General features: G+C 40.2%; 1 protein-coding gene across 1 annotated transcript in view; it reads right to left on the bottom strand.

The window, feature by feature from the left end:
- Positions 1–18,698, bottom strand: part of LOC112058489 (START domain-containing protein 10-like) — a 51,044-nt gene that overhangs the window by 17,287 nt on the left and 15,059 nt on the right. Inside the window, exons 2-4 of the mRNA XM_052883365.1 lie at positions 12,634–12,781; positions 4,287–4,419; positions 222–338 (exon numbers count right to left, since the gene is read on the bottom strand). Coding sequence (XP_052739325.1) covers positions 222–338; positions 4,287–4,419; positions 12,634–12,781 — 398 coding nt within the window. The remainder of the gene's footprint in view (positions 1–221; positions 339–4,286; positions 4,420–12,633; positions 12,782–18,698) is intronic.

Below are 18,698 nucleotides of genomic sequence, written 5' to 3'. Positions count from 1 at the left end.
ATAATACCCTGCGAAATGTGGCATAACCTAGAAAAAGGTCCTAGCTCAGCATAGTGCTATATGCTCCCCATAAACGAAGAACATACAGCGCTGATTTTCAGCTAGGACCCAGTTCCAAGTGCCACCACGAAAACAGGCAACATAAACCTATATTCAAAGCAACACCAAATTAAAACTTATAACTGGTTTAAAAATTATAAAAATTATAAATTGCAGCTTACCTATTGACCAACCAAGCAGGCAGAGCTCCGCGCGGGTCTGACCTCGACACGTAGCCCAACCAGCTGCCGGGCCCGTCCCTCCTTCGCACCACGAAACCCGTCAACAGGGACAGTGCTCTGTAATCATAATATTAATTAAGCCCCTATATAACTGCCTCATTGGCCCCGTGGTTAGCTGGTTCAGCTACGGACAATGAGGTCCAGGGTTCGAATCCCGGGTCAGGCCAACAAAAACAAAATAGGTTATTGGGATTTTTCTTACAAGGAAAATCTTAATAGCAGCCTGGAGTTGGGAAGTTGGCGGTGTTAGTACACCCCCGTGCCTCGGAGAGAACGTAAAGCCGTCGGTCCTGCGCCTGATTTCTCACCGGTCGTGTCGGTCTGCCATCCCATCGGATTTCGAGAGTGAGGGAAGAGAGAGTGCACCTGTGCTTGCGCATACACTTGTGCACTATAATATCTCATGCGTACATGGTTAATCTCACCATGAGATTAGCCGCCGTGACCGAAAAGTCGGTCGGGAGCATATTATTATTATTAATAAAGCCTTTTATTGATTGATTGAGTTACAAAAGTGCGTTACAAATTACAGTACTTTTAGATAATTTCTTAGAAACTAATGTTAGTAAATATTAAGTTCTACCTTTTTTATAAATCTAAATTTTTGTTAAAAAATACATTTTTTTTCTTTATAATCTAATCTTAAAATCTAATTGTTTTAATCATAAGGTTCCCTCTTACAGGGTATAGGCCCCAGTTCCTTTTTATTTAAAAAGTGTTACTATATCGGTAAAACCAGAAAAACCAACTACGTTTAACATAGACATTTTTCTATTGTAGTATTTTTTTTCTTGTCCATCCATTGGACCAGGTTTCTCTCTTTTGTAGACATAAATGAAATCTGCTCTCCGCACATATCATCTAATTTCAGCAAGCCGTAATAAGTAGATAGGTATACCATAGTGAATGTTTTGTAGTGACTAGTGTATGATTTAAGATTTATTTATTAATTTTGGATTTTTTGGACAGTGCTCTGTAATCATGTATAAATTATTTTTAGTCAACCATTAATGTTCTGATAGTTGTTTCATTATAAGTCCTAAAGAAGATTTCGCTTATTTATTTGATCATGAAGTATTGGATGCAGAAGGCAGTTTGAAAGAAGATGATAAATCCTTAATATTCGTATTGTGGGACGGTTTCTCATTCTGAACCTTTCGGTGCTTCAAGAAGAATAGGAAATATTTTTTTAAATTTTATCAACATTGTTTTTAAAGAAAATGTAAATAAATAAATCAGAGACTTTATTAAATACTAGCGGACGCCCGCGACTTCGTTCGCGTGGAATACCTACAGTTTTTCACAAATGCCGCGGGAATCAGTTTTTTTTTCCGAGATTAAAAGTAACCTTTGTGTTAATCCAGAGTTAAATCTATTTCCATTCCAAATGTCAGCCAAATTGCGCAAAGGAGGGACAAACATACACACTTACACACAAACTTTCGCCTTTTATTTTGAACGTGCTTTGTCTGGGTATATATTCCTCTTCCCTTGAAGAGATTTTGAACTTAGAACTAGCAGGCTAATTCACTAATTTTGACGTAACAGTTGACATGAAAAATTAAGATTCTATGTAACAAATATCATCCGAGGCTGTGACTTCGTAAATATATAAATTATCATACAGTAGATGACATTTCTCAGTTGATTTGATGATTATTTTAATAAGTTGTTAATTAAGATCTAATTAGTTAATAGGCGAGTTGTTTATGGTTCTCTTTTTAGCGGGTCTAACTAAACTTGAAGCCTGTACTGCAACAGGCATAGTGTACACAAACTATTATTAGTTTTTACCCTCTTTATTTGTGAAAAATGTCGATAACCTTACTTTGTGTTGAATTAATATTTAACCTTAAGGTCTCAAAACAGCTATTAATGAAATAAATTTTTAGATTTTCAAGTTTCTAAAGTAAACAGAAAAAATAATTATTATTATTTCACAGGCTATTATTATTTGTTGTACTCTATTGTATTCTGTGACCACTGTGACCGCTGAGTGAGTCAGTATTTACATTTTTTACACCAAAACACTGAATCAGTTCCGTATATTCTGTTCAGTATTTAATAGAAGGTCAACTTGCCGGCTTTTCTTTTGTCCGCTCTGTCTATCAAATAATTTTTTTTATTGTTGAACTAGCTGACGCCGCGCGGTTTTATCCGCGTGGTGTCCGTTCCTGTAGAAATACGGGAATAAAATATAGCCTATAGCCTTCCTCGATAAATGGGCTATCTAACACTGAAAGAATTTTTGAAATCGGACCAGTAGTTCCTGAGATTAGCGCGTTCAATCAAACAAACAAACTCTTCAGCTTTATAATATTAGTAAGAAGTATAGATACGAAACGGGATGCTTCTTTTCTATAATTTTTAATATTTTGAGATATAACGGCCCACAAAGCCAAGCCATCCTCCATATAGGAGACAGTGGCGTGCACAAGAATTTTATCTAGGGTAGGCACTATACGTACAAATTATTCAAAATGAAAATTTTCTCCATCAATACATAGTGAATCCTCAGGGTATGCATTGCGTTTTTGTATCTATGGAGTGCACGCCACTGCTAGGAGGTATGGAGTTTGGACCCACCACGCTGTTTCAATGCGGGTTGGCGGGCTTAGGGTGATAATGATTGGAATATTAATCGATCACTATTAGAAACATCTGATTTAAATGCTTTTTAAACCTTCATACCGTCGTACTTATTTCTGCTATTAAGCAAGCATCAGGATTTGTTGTTAAATCCTACTAATAAATAAATAAAGGCGAAAGTTTGTGTGTAAGTGTAAGTGTTTAAGTGTGTAAGTATGTTCCTCTTTTACGCTGCGGCTACTGAAGCGATTTGGCTAAAATTTGGAATGGAAATAGATTTTACTCTGGATTAACACATAGGCTTACTTTTCATCCCGAAAAATCCACGGTTTCCGCGAGATTTGTGAAAAACTAAATTCCACGCGAACGAAGTCGCGGGCGTCCGCTAGTCATACATAAAACAACACCTATCGGTTACTAAAATATAGTGAATAGTGTAAAAAGTGAAAAGCATCTATTGCCAAGGCCGTGACGGTTTGACGCACGCGCTATCTTATCACCTGAGTGGAAAGTCCGACTGTCATAAAAATCGCAAACGTTTCACCCACGGATATAATGCCATAGCCACACTATGCTCTACGCGCGGTTACTCGCGCTGCCGCGATATTGACTGATCTGCGCCTGTAGCCAAGTTGCAATTTTTTTTCTACAAACGCTAACGCTTCGATAAGTACAAAAATTTATGGGAATGGCAGATACGATCTCGTGACCTGTCGATAACAAATGTCATTCCTATACGTTTTTGAATTTTCGAAGCGTTTGCGATCGTAGAAAGAGAATCGACATGCCACACGGCTACAGGCCCTGCTCTGCTGCAATTAAACGCGACGTACCAGTCCTTTGACTCGCGCATGCACAAAATACGGAGCGATGGACAGGAAAAGCGGTTTAAAATACATCCAGCGGCTGCCTACAACTCGATGTCCTCAATTTATCTAGTGAGGGGTCGACCAACACGGCGTTTTCTGGTGCGAGGTAGCTATTTCAGCATCTTGGGACCCCAACGTCCATCGGCTATATGCCCTGACCATTGTCATATCAGCTTCGCGACTCGCTGAGCTAAGTCAGTGACCAGGGTAGGCAATCTGTATTTTTGTAGTGCATGCCAGTGTATAGCTAATACCTCGCCGGTTGAGTCGTGATAGTCAAGTGGATATGACCTCTGCCTCCGACTCCGGAGGGTGCACCTCCAGCTTTTCAATTATGTGCACTTTAAGAAATTAAATATGTCACGGTGAAGGAAAAAACATCGTAAAAAAACCTGCATACCAGAGAATTTTCTAAATTCTCTGCGAGTGAAGTCTGCTAATCTGCATTGGGCTAGCGTGGTGGACTATTGGCCTAACCCCTCGTATTCTGAGAGGAGACTCGAGCTCGGCCGAATATGGGTTGATGATGATGATGATGATAAAATACCTGACATATCCCTTCCGGGGCGGGTAGTCCTTGTGGAAGACGGAGTGGTTGAGGATCATCTTCTCCTCGCCCGTGTCCAGCCAGGAGCGCTGAAGCACGAAGTCGCGGTTCTTGAGCGGTGCCGGACACGACACTGAGGACATTGGTTACAACGACCAGTTGGAAGTAACACTAACAGTGGAATTCATAGACGTTGTAGGGGCACCCCCAGGGGATTCAGCCGCTGAGTGTCGAATTTAACCACGTTTAAGACTTTGACACTCAGCGGGTGAATGAACCCCTGGGGGTGCCTCTAGAATTTCTATGAATTCCACTGTATTTTTTTTTTTAATCTTTACAAGTTAGCCCATGACTACAATCTCATCTGATGGTAAGTGCGATGCAGTCTAAGATGGAAACGGGCTAACTTGTTAGGAGGGAGATGAAAATCCACACCCCTTTCGGTTTTTAGACGGCATCGTACCAGAACGCTAAATCGCTTGGCGGTACGTCTTTGCCGGTAGGGTGGTAACTATCCACCAGCCAGACCTGGACTAATCTCAATCTGCCCAGCCGGGGATCGAACCCAGGACCTCCGATTTGTAAATCCACCGCGCATACCACTTCGCCACGGAGGCCGTCAAAAATTCATCTTCACTTCGCGGACCTACTTCTACTTTTATTAATGTAATAAAATTGCCCTAAAAAGTAATGAAATAAAAACGAAAATCAAGACGTAGAAGCTGAAACAGATCTTATTTTGCAGATTGAAAGTTGTTTTAGGGTGCATTCACACTTGACAACATGGGTGTTTAAACACCAACAACTTCTCAATCCGTGCTTCTACTGAGAATAAAAACTTGTGCGTCTGGGGACACTCGACAGAAGTCATAACATAAAGTAATTCTTTTAATTAATTGAATCTAAATTAAATAATTTTTAATTAAGAATCCTCCATTATGGGAGAGGTGTGAAGAACATTTTGACAGCAACAGCATAGAAACTTTTAAAATAGTCTGTGGTCGTAAAATCAATCCAAACTTCGTTCTGTCATGTGCAAGTGTCAAACGTATCAACGTCAGCTGTAACGCGTTACGTTACCAAGACGGTTACAATTAACGCTCCCCTATGAAGTTATCACTTCAAAAAGAAGTTTAATATTTCATAACCCAGGACTCGAATAACCTTCCCATAGCGGCATAAAGGAATTAGTAACACAAGCATATAGCCGGTGGCTGAGCTTCAGGCAAGGTGTGAACGTACCCTAATAAGCAAACTTCCATTAGCAGCCGAACTGCCAGATGTGAACGTTGCCTAACTGCGAGTACGTCAGTGGGGTACGGGGAAGACTGAAAGTGCACGCTCAGTGCACTTTATAAATTGTATTGCGGAATCAAGCTTGCAGGCTTTTTGACCCTAATACTTTTTGATGCTATATTTCTCTATGTACGTATTATTTCTATAGGCTTAGCTCTTTGTTTGCAATTAATTTAGGTTACGTACATAAAGGTCTGAATCGGTGTTAGCGGTTTAGCCCAGTTGAGATTCCGTCATAAGTTATGAAGGTTCGATTTCAGGCACGCATCTCTGACTATTCGGAGTTCTGAGTGTAATGTGTTTTAAGTAGCTGGTGGGAGGCTTCAGACTTCACTCGTGGCTAGTTACCACCGTACCAAGAAAGACGTACTGCCAAGCGATTAAGCGTTCCGGTACGATGTCGTGTATAAATCGAAAGGGCCCGTGTGCGGGAGCCCTAAACGTTCTTCAACTCTCGACATAAGTTATTTACTGGCGATCATGTCGTCGCCTGCAGTCAGCCAAATGCATCCAAGCTACTTCCTGAGGCCGTTTACTGCATGTTAGCTTTAGAAATAATAAATTAAAAACTTTTTTAAATCTTTACAAGTTAGCCCTAGACTAAAATCTCACCTGATGGTAAGTGATGATGCTATCTAAGATGGAAGCGGGCTAACTTGTTAGGAGGAGGGTGAAAATTCACACCCCTTTCGGTTTCTTCACGTCATCGTACCGGAACGCTAAATCGCTTGCCGGTATGTTTTTGTCGGTAGGGTGGTGATTAGCCACGGCTGGAGCCTCCCACCAGACAGAATTGGACCAATTAAGATTACCTCAATCGGCCCAGCCGTGTAACGAACCCAGGAATCTTGTAAATTCCCCGTACCACTGCGCCATGTAGGTCTTCAACATGTTCAATAGTTACACATCCGTACGTCTTCGTAGTACGGTGGTTTTCTAGAGGAATTTTCCAACGCTAACAAAACCTCGTGTATTAATACTTATATAGGGTTCAGACAAAAACTTATTGATACCAATCAAGGTTAATCTTCTAAGAAAAATTGAGTGCGCGACGCTAACCCATTTAATGCTGACCCCACACTCCATTACCGTCGTATTAACCCACATAACGCAATCAACAGACTCGCCGCACAAATAAGATTAATGCGAAAAGAAACAATCTTCTCTTAATCAACTGCTGATTAAATTGGAGATGGTATTATTGCGTGAGCGATAAAATGGAAAGAAAATCAATATTATACTTAACGATCATAGACATATAGGCATAGAGCAGATAATCTGCGTCAAGGTATAATCTTTATTGAAGAAATCGTGTGCTTTTTTTCTTTGATCAAATTTCTTAAAATCCAGTTAGGGCGATGTAACACGTAAGGGAATAAAAGATTGTTAAATTATTTAAATCTCTCTGTAAGCTTACAGTTATGATATGGTTTACCTAAACTACCCCAGGAGGCACATCGCTCTGAGTACATCGCTGTATCTAAGTCAATTAACACAGTACACCTTAACCATATACTTAAATCTTCCTCATAAAGATATATAAAGTCCATTAGGGAAAATTTAAATCAAGCATATTTTTGAAAATTTTAATCATGTTTGATTAAAATTTTCAAAAATATAATATTTTGTATATTTTCAGTTTATAGAAAATTTATATAACTTTAAAAACAGATTGATAAGACAAGTGGACTTTTAAAGGTAGAGCATAGGTAGTTTAAAAATGTAGAGTTTATAGATGTACCTACTTATTATACACAAAACACGTATTATCGGGAATTCTGTTTTAAAGTAGGTTACATAAGTATTTTATTTTAAAACAATATTTCGTGGTTCGAGAGCAGACAAATTGAAAATTATGCAGCCGGGACACTGAGCGCCGGCTTACTTTATTCTTATATCGTATGGAATATCCCGAGAATACAAATAATACCTACTTTATTTAGTAGGTCAAGCGCTTCTTCGTCTGTTACGGGTTGTTTTTCTACTGGGTCAGAAGTAACTGGGTTTTTCTGTCAATCTAAAAACTGCCGAAGCACACTTAATAGCATCACGTAAAATTCGTAGCCCGTGTAATTATTATTTTTATCTATAGGTAAGTAATATAATGTACCAAAATAATATGATGGACCAAAGTCACCGACATAGCTCAACGAGTTGCCTAGCTGAAGTGGAAATGGGCAGGACATATAGTTTGAAGAGCGGATAGACGTTGGGGTGCCAAGGTGCGGGAATGGCGACCTCAGACTAGAAAGCGCAGTGTCGGATATCTATCCCATATGCCCATCAATCTGAGGCGAAGATGGTTAGCCTCATATGCCTTTAACCAGCAGCCTGTAAGCAGCAATCACAACTGTAAGGGGCGGCGGGAAATGAAACTCGTTCAACAAGTTCACTAGCACATCACTATATTAACACGACTCTTGACATATAATCACTTAAAACCGAAAACATCTCTTCCATAAAGCCGCGTTTTCTAAGGGAACAAATAACAAGCATCAAATAAGTCAAATATTAAATCTTATATTTATCGTGAAACGTATATCGACATAATGAAACATGTGGATTATGTTAATATACGTTTTTAATCTATTTATTAATTTTAATTTTGTTAATAAAATGATCTTTGGATATGAAACTAAGAATTACTCTTGTCATTATTCTTCATGGTCGTATATTGACATCACTACAATTACCCAATGTTGTTTGTAATATTTAAAGTATGATATCAGTTAAGACAAAGCCTTCTTAATTAATTTTCAAACACAACCTTGACCATCAGATCACAGCAATCAACATTATCAACCCATATTCGGCTCACTGCCGAGCTCGACTCTCCTCTCTGAATGTGAGAGGTTAGGCCAATAGTCCACCACGCTGGCCCAATGCGGATTGGCAGACTTAACACACGCAGAGAATTAAGAAAATTCTCTGGTATGCAGGTTTCCTCACGATGTTTTCCTTCACCGTTAGAGACACGTGATATTCAATTTCTTAAAATGCACAAAACTGAAAAGTTGGAGGTGCATGCCCGGACCGACTCGAACCCACACCCGGAATCGGAGGCAGAGGTCATATCCACTGGGCTACCACGGATCACAGCAATGCTCGCTTTTAACAGCAGCTGTTGCTTTATTTACTTCATCACTTCACACATACTCCAAAACTCGTTCAACTGTAAATCGAACGCAAACTGCCGTTACTGAAGCGTATATTTGGTTTAATTAAATTATTTGACATTTACAAAGGTCCCTTTGATCAGTGGGTATGGATATAGAACTTTGTAAGCGATTTTGTAAATATCATTCCGTATTTAGATCACACTGATACACAACCTACGAGACCTTTGATAAGGTATTAACTCTTTTTCTTTATTCTACCTACTCTCTTCGATATCTATACTAATCGATCTATATATACTTATAATCAATACTTATATTTATATCTATGCTTATAATAAAAGTGGTCGAATTCTATAAATTTCTTCGCAATTTGAGATTTTACTTATACCATTCATAACAACAAACGTTAGCGTGGCATAACGGATGGCAGCGCCCTCTAGAATCTATACTTGATGAATTCTGTACATTTTGTACATTCTGTACATTCGTATATAAATAGTTGAGGTATTAGAGATCTTAATGCTTGTTGTACAAGTTGGCGCATCTACAGTTTTCGAATGAATAATTTTGAAAATTTTAGGACCACGTGCACTATGGTCCACATATCTGTCGGAGCGTTAGATAATAATAATCTTACATTAATTAAAGTAACTAATTTAATAGCGATATCTGTTAGAAACGTATCCGTCAGTTGTTTGTCTGTGGACATCTGTCAGTTGACTAGACGATCTCGGACAGAGCGCGGTAGTTCTCAGGTTTATCTGGTTGAACACTTGTGTTAGTTCGAGACGTGGTTCGAGACGGTTCGGTAGCGAGTCAGTGGTAAGTTAATACTAGTAGTAAGGACTTTGCATTCTTAATTAATTAGCTTGGAGCAAACACGAGCGGAGAATGGGGGAGTTTTAGTTAACTGTAAAAGAGCTCTTTAACCCAACTGGATCAGTTACAAGTCTGACATTCGCTGGTGATTGACTCCTTGCTATACGATAGTTAATCCTGGTTTACATCTGATAGTATCAGCGCTATACTTGATCAAGTGTAATTAAAGGGTAGTTGCTGGGAAAACCTGGACTAGAGTAGCCAGAGAAACAACTGAATGGAGTAGGTTGGAGGAGGCCTTTGCCGATTGGCAAACGGACCTACAGAAGGTAAATAAAAACGAAATATACGAAAAATTTTAAATGTATAAACGATATAGTATTTAAATGTATGTAATATTTTGTATTGTATATACTATTGTAAGATATCCTTAATGAGGTCCGAATAAAAGGCTTATTTATTTTTTTATTTATTTATTTTATAATTAAAGGGTAGACCTGTAGTTGTAATGTAGTGGAATTTAGTCTATTCCACGTTATATCCTAAGCACTAGACCAAAAAGACTCTTAATAAATCTAACGAACAGTAATCTTCTACTATATAAAAATAAGTCGGGTTTTCCTTCCTGACGCTATAACTCTAGAACGCACGAACCGATTTCCACGGTTTTGCATTCGTTAGAAAGGTCTCGGGCTCCGTGAGGTTTATAGCAAAGAAAATTCTGGAAAAATTTCAACGTAGGGTAGGGGTAGGGTAGAGGTAGTTAATAGTTTACATCGAGTTTCACGCGGACGAAGTCGCGGGCGTCCGCTAGTTTCATATAAAAACAAGAAATAACAAGATGACCTATACACATACAGAGATTTGGTCAAACATTTGCGGTGCGTAACAATAACTTTAGCGAACCGATAGAACGAAGGTTTTATTTATGGGCCGCGGGCACGTAACGGTCAGAATTACTTTAGGCCTTGTGATTGTAGGGATCAATTGAATTTTCCGCAGGAAATTGAATGTCAAAGGTAAAACATGAAACGAATGAACGTACTTTGGTTAGGGCATTGTATAACGAAACTATAACGCAATTCATCTATCGAAACTTTATTAATTAAGAAGTTATTATGAAAGTTTTGAGTGATGCAACAAGAGTGTTTAGGCTTTTTTGTATTTGAGATCTTTGTATACATAAACTGTAAATATCTAGATCATATTTAACGTCCAGTTTAGGATGTGTTTTACTTTCGATTGAATTCAATAAAATGTACAGACATTTTTCAGGTAAAAATTTTACAGATATTATTCTGCGCATGTGATATAGAATGACAATTATGCGGGCTACATAAGTACCTCTTCATCTAATCGGTCAGGTCTAAATCAGTTTTGCCTACTCACAGACATTTTAACTGAACAGTTCGACTGTACAATTAAAGCTGCCAAGTCTGTAAGCTGTAACCCGCATAAGGCTACAGTTACGTACTGGAAGAGTATCCGACGTCGTTCTGCGCTCAGCATGTGCGTGTCCACATAGAGCAGTACTCCGGGTCAGCTGCGACACTGTGCACACCTAGACACGGAGGTTGGCTACGTACTGGCGTAGTATCCGACGTCGTTGTTGACGTTGATGTGTCCGGCGTCCTCCGCGCCCAGCATGTGCGTGTCCCACACGGAGCGGTACTCCGGGTCAGCTGCGACACTGTGCACACCTAGACACGGAGGTTGGCTACGTACTGGCGTAGTATCCGACGTCGTTGTTGACGTTGATGTGTCCGGCGTCCTCCGCGCCCAGCATGTGCGTGTCCCACACGGAGCGGTACTCCGGGTCAGCTGCGACACTGTGCACACCTAGACACGGAGGTTGGCTACGTACTGGCGTAGTATCCGACGTCGTTGTTGACGTTGATGTGTCCGGCGTCCTCCGCGCCCAGCATGTGCGTGTCCCACACGGAGCATACTCCGGGTCAGCTGCGACACTGTGCACACCTAGACACGGAGGTTGGCTACGTACTGGCGTAGTATCCGACGTCGTTGTTGACGTTGATGTGTCCGGCGTCCTCCGCGCCCAGCATGTGCGTGTCCCACACGGAGCATACTCCGGGTCAGCTGCGACACTGTGCACACCTAGACACGGAGGTTGGCTACGTACTGGCGTAGTATCCGACGTCGTTGTTGACGTTGATGTGTCCGGCGTCCTCCGCGCCCAGCATGTGCGTGTCCCACACGGAGCGGTACTCCGGGTCAGCTGCGACACTGTGCACACCTAGACACGGAGGTTGGCTACGTACTGGCGTAGTATCCGACGTCGTTGTTGACGTTGATGTGTCCGGCGTCCTCCGCGCCCAGCATGTGCGTGTCCCACACGGAGCGGTACTCCGGGTCAGCTGCGACACTGTGCACACCTAGACACGGAGGTTGGCTACGTACTGGCGTAGTATCCGACGTCGTTGTTGACGTTGATGTGTCCGGCGTCCTCCGCGCCCAGCATGTGCGTGTCCCACACGGAGCGGTACTCCGGGTCAGCTGCGACACTGTGCACACCTAGACACGGAGGTTGGCTACGTACTGGCGTAGTATCCGACGTCGTTGTTGACGTTGATGTGTCCGGCGTCCTCCGCGCCCAGCATGTGCGTGTCCCACACGGAGCGGTACTCCGGGTCAGCTGCGACACTGTGCACACCTAGACACGGAGGTTGGCTACGTACTGGCGTAGTATCCGACGTCGTTGTTGACGTTGATGTGTCCGGCGTCCTCCGCGCCCAGCATGTGCGTGTCCCACACGGAGCGGTACTCCGGGTCAGCTGCGACACTGTGCACACCTAGACACGGAGGTTGGCTACGTACTGGCGTAGTATCCGACGTCGTTGTTGACGTTGATGTGTCCGGCGTCCTCCGCGCCCAGCATGTGCGTGTCCCACACGGAGCGGTACTCCGGGTCAGCTGCGACACTGTGCACACCTAGACACGGAGGTTGGCTACGTACTGGCGTAGTATCCGACGTCGTTGTTGACGTTGATGTGTCCGGCGTCCTCCGCGCCCAGCATGTGCGTGTCCCACACGGAGCGGTACTCCGGGTCAGCTGCGACACTGTGCACACCTAGACACGGAGGTTGGCTACGTACTGGCGTAGTATCCGACGTCGTTGTTGACGTTGATGTGTCCGGCGTCCTCCGCGCCCAGCATGTGCGTGTCCCACACGGAGCGGTACTCCGGGTCGTGAAGCACGTCGTACAACGCGTCAGGTTCCACGTCCTCGAACTCCGCGACCACCTGTACGTGAGAGATCGACTTTTGAGTATATTCATTAATTAACAAAAATGTATATGGGTATGAAACGAGACGAATGTCTTAGCATTCCGTACATGGGCCGGGTCTATAGTGTGGCAGAGAGAAAGACTCCGAGCAGAGCCCTAGACTTGTGACCAACGGGTGTAGGGTTAAGGATATCCTTTATAACACTCCTTCTCCGCTGGTGTTGTTTTCCCTGCTTAGTCAAATTTTATATGAAGATACACGTTTTAAGATAGAACATTCTGCAGTTCTAGTGAGGACAAGGTCTTTTTGCAAATTAAAAAGAGATTTTGTTGGTAATCCTCTCGCATTCATTTCTACGGCATACAGACTAACCACACAGCCATTTTTAGGGTTCCGTAGTCCACAAGGAACCTTTATAGTTTCGTCTGTCTGTCCGTCCGTCTGCAGTTTAGCGCAGTGACTATACATAAGGTTTTATCTCACATACCTAATCTTACATTTAAGGTTTTATCTCACCTACCTTGGAGTTTTACTCAGTCATATACTTTTATGTGTGGTGTGATTTAACTTAAAATATTATTAACATGAAAAATATGTTGTTATTTTTACCTCATTATACGCCTCTTTATAACTGACTATAAACCTGGACCAGCTTTAGTACAAAAACAACAAAGTTAACAAAATGTGCGAGTACGTAAAATATTCAACACTTAAACGTAATGTACGCATTTAAACCGAGTGCGGGTATACAAGTACTGCAGTTGATGTACATAAAACAAAAAGTTTCCCCTAATTTGTCATACCCTTGTGATTTGCGACAATAGGGGTGGGGAAACACATAAAACCCTCGCCGCGTGGAAGGGTTTAGCGTACATTAACAAACGCATAAATAAGATAAAAGTTATTTGTTAACCTTTTGTATGCAGCTGAGAAATTTTATCCTAATTTATACCTAACAAAACCAGTGTTTCCGTGGAAATATGGGGATAAAATATAGCATATGTTACTAACTGATAATGTAGCTTTTCAGCTTGATGAAATAGATACAGTAGTTTCAGAGCCTATTCGTAACAGACAAACAAAAATAAAACCAAATCTTACCTCATTTCTTACTTACTTGAGATGAAGGATAAAAAAAGATTTATGGCCATTTTTCAGTCCAAATAGAAAGAAAAAGAAAAATGTTTCAAGTGAGATTATTAATGTCGCCAATTAAGGCTACGCCGTAGACTCGACTTTCAAAAGATCTACGATTTGTAATAACGTTATTTTAAGAATTTTAAAACTCAAGATTGTCTGTTTTGGTAAGGAAGATGAAAAGTCTCAGCAAGAGAGTCTACAGTTGCCCTTTAAATATAATAATTATGTATTTGATATGACTTTACTGATGACAAAAGTCTTCGAACAGTGCGTGTTGCCAGTGATGACCTATGGTTCCGAGACTTGGTCGCTAACTATGGGCCTCATAAGAAGGCTCAGAGTCACACAGCGGGCGATGGAACGAGCTATGTTAGGAGTATCTCTGCGTGATGGAATCAGAAATGAGGAGTTCCGCAGAAGAACCAAAGTCACCGACATACTTCAACGAGTTGACCGCTTTTTACACCATTCAACTACATAAAAAAGTATTTTTACGGAGCTCCTCTATAGACAGTTTTTGAAATCGCATTAGATCGTTAATCATATACTTTGGCGGAAAAGTAACGTCTAGCGAGGCAGGTTCTTATGTAATTAGTCTGAGATTATTCTTTAATTACTTTTTTTTTACAAGTTGTCGCTTGACTACAATCTCACCTGATGGTAAGTGACAATGCAATCTAAGATGGAAGCGGGCTCACTTGTTAGGAGTAGGATGAAATCCACACCCTTTTCGTTTTCTACACGACATCGTACCGGAACGCTAAATCGCTAAAAATTACGTCTTTGTCGATACAATGATATTAGGTTAAGTTAGCTGAAGTTCCTTACACATTGTATTCTTTCTCATTAAAAAAAAAAGAAAACCAATTTATTTACAGATGCTACTTTTCAAACCTTACTTTATGTACTCGGGTGTATAAAATAAACATCGCTCGGGATCCTCGGAGAATAAAGCTTCTCAAATGATTTATGTATCTCTCAGGTTGCGATATGACACGGGATGTTTACAAAGGCTTTAAGTTTACACAGAAAACGGTTGAAGATTACGTCATTATGATACCCCTTTTTGACGCAGCGATGCTTAATGTTGCTTTATAAGCCAGCGATACTCGACTAAAGAGTCTAGAACTCATAATAATAGGATATTGTATAGGTACGTATAACTGCGTACTTGAGAATTTTCTTAATTCTCTACTTGTGTGAAGTTTGCCAATCCGCATTGGGCCAGCGTGGTGGACTATTGGCCTAACCCCTCTCACTCCAATAGGAGTGAGACGAATATGAGTTGATAATGATAGATATTTTATTTTATTATTTTTGTTATATGACTTTAATTTATGAAATGACATAGTAAATAATTGACCATTCTAATATTAGTAAATAAAAATTATTATAATGTACGCCTATGCGGCAGATTGTGTATGAACATTAAAATGTAACAATATCTGTATATGACCACATTCTGGCAATAAATGATTTATGATTTATGAGATATATAACTAATCTTCTATACTTAGTACTAACTAATTGTTCACGTAAAAGGATTTTAACAGAATATTTTTTTATACCCGAAGCCAAAAAATGATTTTAGCAGTCTATGGACGTATGTTTGTTTTTATTTTGTTTTCTTGTAGCACCTACACTATGATTCCTCTGATTATGATGAATGAGGTGACAATAAATTTATTATTGACCTTCTTATACCTATGTACTGTAACTCGGGTAACATATATGGCTACATTTAAAGCGACTTCAACAATAAGAATGAAAAAGAGTTTTATTGGAAGTTTCCGCATTATATGACCCAGTTTGTATACCTACTGATTTTCCAATATTCCCTGTGGTAGTTTACCAAGCTACTTACCTAGTTACCTACTAATATACTAAACAGTTTTAACTTTTAAAACGAAAATTGATGAACGAAACTTTGCGTTCAATTAAAAGTTATTTTCCAACATGACGCGCCGAATTGGGGCGAGCAAAATCACCGGTTTAGGGTGAAACAAGTAAAACTAGGGTGCCTACAGTCGCACGCAACCTCTCTTGCTTAGTAAATATATTTTTTAATTTATACCTATACCTATATATTAAAAATGTTATCATAGATTAAGGATTAAGGATAGAAGGAACAAAATATTTATTCATGACCTTTGTGCATTTGAAACTCTCTAACTTTGAGTATTTGATATTCATGGTGAGTCACATAAAACTATGAATTATATATATTTTTTTAATATTTTTGTTATAAATGTCTTAATGCCATCGTGTTTTAATAGTCATAATCGAACTAGCGGACTCAGGCAAGCTTCGCTTTGTCTTATTCAACTTAACAACTTTACCCCATTGGCTAATACAGTTACTCAAGCAATCAATAAGCTATTGTCGACAAACAGAAACTTCAGCCGCTTGTAATAAGTCATTGTAAACTTTATTTTAAGGTACTCCGTGTTAGTGTTATGCTTAAAATATTCATGCAACAAATTCGCAAACAGAATCCAACAAGAACAAACTTATTACAACTATGGAAGCTTTATTACTGAAGAAATATAACTCTTTGAAACGTAGACGCTTGCTATTCCGCGGGCAGACGAGAAAATATAATACAAAGTAATAACTTAAAACTTACTAAGCCTTCTCTAGTATGGAAACGGATGTTTTTTTCTTTTCAATTTTTTTTTATTATTTACAAGTAAGCCCTTGACTGAAGAAGAATCCCTTGATTGAAGATAGAAGTGGGCTAAGTTGTTAGGAGTATCTTACTACTATCTAAGATAGAAGTGGGCTAAGTTGTTAGGAGTATCTTACTACTATCTAAGATAGAAGTGGGCTAAGTTGTTAGGAGTATCTTACTACTATCTAAGATAGAAGTGGGCTAAGTTGTTAGGAGTATCTTACTACTAACAACTTAAACCACTTCTATCTTAGATTGAATCATCACTTACCATCAAGTGAGAATGTAGTCAAGGGCTTACTTGTAAAGAATAAAAAAAATTGAAAATCCACACCCCTTTCGGTTTCTACACGACATCGTACCGAAACGCTATTGCTTGGCGGTACGTCTTTGCCGGTAGGGTGGTAACTAGCCACGGCCAAAGCCTCCCACCAGCCAGACCTGGACCAATTAAGAAATTGAATCGAACCCAGGACCTCCGTTTTGTAAAACTACGCAATGCGCACACCACTGCGCCACGGAGATCGTCGCAATCAACTAGAGTGTCTCCGGTTAGAGCCAGATGTTAACGCGAAGTCGCGTGCTAAATAAATCCTATTTTCGCGCAAATTTCATATATTTTAGTAGTAATATCGATTTTTTTCTCACATATTAGTGCCGACTAACTATTGCACTTATAAATAAAACGTAATATGCAATTTGAACTTTAGTTAGAATAATAATTTTTTCATCACTCTTGACTTGAATATACCCATCATGTAGGTGGTGGGGAAAACGGAAGCTGGAAGGGCATTCCATAACTTCGCAGTGCAGATCAGGAACGAAGAACCGGAACGCTTCGTACGAGGTCAAGGGACATCAACTACAATGATTGTTGAGCACAAGGTCTTTCAGAGTCAGAATGAGAGGGGCTAGACTATTAGTACACAACGCTGGTCCAATGCGGATTGGCAGACTTCGCACACGTAGAGAATTCAGAAAATTCTCAGGTACCTATGCAGGTTTCCTCACGATATTTTTTCTTTACCGTTTGAAACACGTGATTTAATTTCATAAAATGAACATAACTGAAAAGTTAGACCGGATTCAAACCTACACCCTCCGAAGCGAAGTCAGAGGTTATATCCACTGGGCTAACGACGCTCTCTATCTATTTAGCTCCCTCTAATAAGAGAATCTTATTAAATGACATGTAGGTACTATTGTCGTGCTTTATAATTTTTTGTAGAGAGAGAATATTACAATGTAATTATTTGAACTTCAGCATAAGACTTCGTCTAATAAATGATGGTATGGTAGCGCGTCGCAATCCGGTAGTCCCAAGCTTTATAGTTGTTGCCCTTAACAACATTAGAGGAAGGCCTGATGTACGGGTGTAAATGCCTGAATTGCTGTAGCTTACGAAAAGATCCCGTAGCCCTGTCAGCAGGCGAGGGGTCGGAATACCGTGGGGTTTTACTCATAGTTGGTTGAATTCTGACATAACCTTCTTGCCTCCCAGTGGCGAGAAGGTAACCATAAGAGGATTTCCCCACGTAAAAGACGGATGAAAAGTTGCTCGTCGCGTGCTACAAAAACCGCGTGTCGCGTGCTATATAAATCGTGTTTTCGCGCAAATGTTTTGTAGTCGTAGTTTCACACCAGTATCAACTACTTTTTGTTGAGCGAGAGCCTAGCTCGTAGTCATAATAACCAATATCAACTACTTTTTTTGAGCGAGAGCCTAGCTCGACCACTACTAAATTTCACACGGACGAAGTTATAAGTCTAAGATAAAATCTAAAGGACTTCCACACAAAGCCTTCATCGTCCTACTGCAAGAAGTTCTGATTGTTAGCCCAATAAAAGCCGACACTCTTGGCACCCTCCCAACCCTCTTAGACACAGGTCATTGAACCGCACTCGCTTTTCATATCGCGAATGCGACGGAAAATACATTGTTTAGGCAGCTCAGGGAAATTTCTATTGTTAAATAAGGAAATGTCTGTAAAATATTAATGTAATTAGGACTCAGTTTTTCAATCTATATTTTCTAGATATTTATTTATAGATCAAGCCATTACGTTGGACAGAATACTACCTTTTTTAACTGCATTGCTACAGACAGTGTCATGCAATCAT

This window comes from Bicyclus anynana, chromosome 9 (genome assembly GCF_947172395.1).
Source record: "Bicyclus anynana chromosome 9, ilBicAnyn1.1, whole genome shotgun sequence".
In the NCBI taxonomy this organism is placed as follows: Eukaryota; Metazoa; Arthropoda; class Insecta; order Lepidoptera; family Nymphalidae; genus Bicyclus; species Bicyclus anynana.
This window is presented reverse-complemented; position numbering and strand designations above follow the sequence as displayed.